At 49.0% G+C, this 4,237-nt stretch overlaps 1 protein-coding gene across 1 annotated transcript; it reads right to left on the reverse strand.

Annotated features, from left to right (window-relative positions):
- Window positions 1-342: 342 nt before the first annotated feature.
- Window positions 343-3,631, reverse strand: FUCA1 (fucosidase, alpha-L- 1, tissue; the record flags this gene model as incomplete). Its single annotated transcript, XM_010010008.1, has 7 exons — window positions 343-474; window positions 964-1,063; window positions 1,787-1,977; window positions 2,191-2,391; window positions 2,822-2,927; window positions 3,156-3,293; window positions 3,497-3,631. Coding segments are annotated over 7 exons (1,003 nt in total), but the record flags the coding sequence as incomplete, so codon positions are not given.
- Between the last annotated feature and the right edge of the window lie 606 nt (window positions 3,632-4,237).

Below are 4,237 nucleotides of genomic sequence, written 5' to 3' on the forward strand. Positions count from 1 at the left end.
GCATTGGCACTGCTGGGGAACGGCTGTACTTGATGATCTCAAAGGTCTTTTCCAACCTCCATGATTCTATGAATTGAGCACATCAGAACAAACCTCTTCTACTTACAGCTGTCTCCACCAGAATATAAATAATGGATTTGTATTAGGCCATGATTTTCTATAGCTGATTTCTTCTAGATCCCTTCAAACACGGCCCCTTGACACCCAGATCACAGGCAAAAGGGACTGGAAGAGAGATTCTCTTATGAGAAAAAACATTTATTCAACAATAACTGAAAAATCCTCCTGGATTCAGTTTGAAGGGAAGGCAGGGGCAGATCACTGCTTCTGTCCTTGCAGCCATCACTTCACACTCTCAAGCTTGAGGGCCCAGCCAGACTGGGGGGATGGAGGCATGCAGGGCAGTGTTACGAGTAGTCCTTCACCAGGGGACTTCTGCCACTTCAGTGTCCCCGCAAACCCCAACATGGTCACCTGCAGAGGAGGGCAGGGGAAACGCTCAGTTGTTTTTACTGTGCAGGCTTCAGCCCTGTTTATTTAGAGCAAAGGGCACCCCAGCATTTGCGTCACTTCCAATTACAGTGAGGGGTCAGTGTACCTGATTTGAATTTGAATGCAAGACCAGTGATCCCTTGTGTGTGTGAGGCTTGTTATTTACCTCTCTGTGCCAATAGGATCAAAAAGCTCTGGGGGAGAAGTGTCTCTGCTTGCTCTGTGGCAGACAATAAGCCTGTCCTGGTAAATCCTACCCAATGCCCTTTGTTAACAGTGAGCCAAAGGCCGGACAATAACCTGGGATGCTGTGAGGCTCTGGAGGCAGGCCAGAGCACCCCAGAACAAGAAGCACAGGATGACACCTACACTCTCCCCAGTTTCCAAATGAAACCAGGTTGGACCCTTCCCAGCCCGCACATGCCCAGGACAGGCTCTCAGAGGGCATTATCTTATTTCCAAGCTCCTTACTTGTGTGTCTGGGGATGGAGCAGGTGAGGACAGCTTCAGAACGTTGTCCTGAGGCCAGAGCAGAAAGATGGCATAGACAACTGGTCCCTTAGAAGTGTACCTATGAGAGCAAGAGTTCAGCAAGGCCAAGAGAGAGAACCAGATATGAGCTTCCCCTTCCCAGATGGCACAAGAACATCAGCTGCTGACTGCCACCGCTCAGGGGTCACCTACTTTCCCCTCATCCCAAAACCTGTCACTTTGGACCCACCATTTGGCCACTCAGCGCCGGCTGATGAAACCCAAACAAAGTCCAGCGTCATTTGCCAATCTGTCCTTGCCTCAGCTGTGGTCAACAGAGGGGACAGGCTGCTCACTGCTCTGCATTCCTACACTGCAGGAAACAAAATAACCCTGGTTTGTAGCAATTTCTGGCTCACTGTTGCCCTTCTCAGTTGGGTAACAGCAATCAGTACCATCATGTAGCAGCTGAAAAGCAAACATCTCTACCTTTACAAACTGTATGTGTCCAGATGAGCTACATTTGTGCAATTCAAGCTAGCCAGGACCACTGCTCACGCAGTACTGACACAGCAGGGGCAGGGTTTTAAAGGAAGAGTTGGGTTTTTTCCCAAGTTAGGCAAGATGGGTGAAGTCCTAGTTTTTATTCTCTTCTTTCAAGCAAGATGTTCCTTAGAGAACACCCTGGGGCAGTACCTGAGCGCTCCAGTTGTAGGATATTCCCTCAGTGCCATCTGATGACAACATTTCAGAGCATACTGAATGTAAGAAGAGCTAAGAAAGACATGGCAGCACAGATGACACTGTGCAGCAGGGTCCTTACCACACCATGTCTGTGCTGTTCTCCATCTGTACCCTCCATGGCTTTGTTTCATAAATCGCCTCCCCATTAGTGTCCAGCCACCTCCCAAGGGCCAAAAGTCTTTCTTGGAAGATGGGAACAATCACCCCTTCTTTTGTAGGTCCCACATTGAGCAGGTAGTTGCCTCCAAAACTCACAGTCTGCACTAGCTCCTGTGACAGATAAACCAAGGTAACAAATCACATTATAATCACCTCTGAGAAGAAAGAAATCTGAGGAGGGCTTTGTCCTCATCAGCTGCTCCTTTAGCTCCAGCCTGATTGTGTGGAACACAACAAGTCTTTTGGCAAGCAGGAGGATGAAGGACACCTCTAATTCTCAGTAACCCCCCCCCATACCTGTTACTGTGATTCCAGATTTCCTACCTCAATGATACTTGCTTCATCCATTAACTCTGTAATGTTCATGTTGCTCCGATAGCCCCAGGAAAGCTTGTCAATGGAGGAGCACATCTCCCACTTGTGAGCTGGCAGAGTCCCTGGCTTGTACTTGTCAACACAATTGTAGTAGCCTCCGTGGTGGCACGAGCAGTTACTGCACCAACGATCATTAACAACAACAGTGTCCTGAAAGAAGAAACTCAGCTCAGTAGGGAGAATGTTTTCCCTTTTCAGCTTGCATTATCCCTCCTAAGTTAGCAAAGGCATCTCAGTTAGGAGGTAAGAACCTAAACCCCACTGTGTCATCAACAGAAGGAGAAGGAGGATCCTCCAGAGAATGCTGAATTCCAGTTTGGGAGAACATCTCTCTATTCACTCACAGTATTTGCAGAAGTTGAGGCAAGAAGGTTGTTGGGCTCTGAGCCTCCCATGTGTGTGCTGTAAAGGGCACTGGAGTCTTCCCAAGGAGCACAGTTTAGGCTTTTGTGTATGTGAAAGAATAAGGCACATTTGGTATCTGCAGTGGGTTTCTGATTTGATCCCATTCATACCTCGCTGCTCCCAGACCTCCCATACCCAGGAAATACTGGCCATGAGGGACAGCTGAAAGTGATACCTTGACAGGACTATCGTTATAGAGCCAGGCAAGGAAAGAGGTAGAATTCCAGTATGACTCTGGAGCATCCCAGTCTCCATCCGACCAGATCAAATCAGGTTTGTATCTAAGAGAGATGAGTGTTATTTCACAATGGCTCATTTCCTCCTCCCTCAAAGGAACACTGTGTTTCTGGCGATGGAGCGTAGCTTCACTTCCTCTTCCTGCTGCCTGACATTACCAGCTTTGTGCTTCACACAAAGAATTAACATTTGTCCCCTCTCTTCTCTGCACCTTTCTCTACACTACTGAAACCAGGAAACGCTCTTGCCTTCTAACCAGTTGCAGCTCTTACTTTAGGACGAGATCATAAAGTTCTGGCATCGTCTTCTTTAAAACGAAGTTCTGGGTCTTGAAGCCACTTTCTTTGTCAGCTAAATAGAGTGGATTAAACCACTCTAACAGGGAGTGATACAGCCCATAGCGGATGTTGCTGAAGGACAGAAAACACAGAGGAAAGGGTCAGGCTGGCAGGAGGGATTGAGAACCAGAGGCAGAGCAGGTTATTTACATCATTATTTCACAGAAGACTTCAGGACAGTTTTCCTCATGTTAAGCTAATGATCTTCTGCTGTTTGTCAAGAGCAGCCAGGAGAATTCAAACGAAGGGAACAGCGGAGCTTGGCAGTGCCATACCTCTCCCTGAGGGCTTGTCCCAGCTCTCCTACCAGATCCCGGTGAGGCCCCGTATCCAGAGAATTCCAGTTCCAGGACACGGATGACCCCCAGTTGGTGAAGCCTTCGTGATGCTTTGTGGTTAGTACCACGTACCTGAGGGGAAAAAGATGGACTTCATCAGGATAACAAAGGAAATACCCAAGACATTCCCCAGCCTCACTGGCAAGCCCAGTCACTAAAAAAGCCAGGGACTGAAGAACTGTGCTGTGAGGGACCCTCTTTGAGGGCTGTGAGACCCCACTTGCAGCACTGTGTACAGTTCTGCTGTCCTCAGCATAAGAAGGACATGGAGTTGTTGGAGCAAGTCCAGAGGAGGCCATGAGGATGGTCAAGGGCTGGAGTAACTCCTGTATGGAGACAGGCTGAGAACACTGGAGCTGTTCAGCCTGGAGAAGAGAAGCTGCTGGAGACCTCAGAGCAGCTTCCAGTGTCTGAAGGAGGCTACAGAGATGCTGGAGAGGGACCTTCATCAGGGACTGGAGTGATAGGACAAGGGTTGGTGGGTTTAAACTGGAACAGGGTGAGTTCAGGTTGGAGATAAGGAAGTTCTTCCCTGTGAGGGTGCTGAGGCGCTGGCACAGGGTGCCCAGAGAAGCTGTGGCTGCCCCATCCCTGGCAGTGTTCAAGGCCAGGTTGGACACAGGGGCTTGGAGCAACCTGCTCTAGTGGAAGGTGGGAATTTGTCCCTGCCTGTGGCAG

This window comes from Nestor notabilis, unplaced genomic scaffold, assembly GCF_000696875.1.
Source record: "Nestor notabilis isolate BGI_N333 unplaced genomic scaffold, ASM69687v1 scaffold18172, whole genome shotgun sequence".
In the NCBI taxonomy this organism is placed as follows: domain Eukaryota; kingdom Metazoa; phylum Chordata; class Aves; order Psittaciformes; family Psittacidae; genus Nestor; species Nestor notabilis.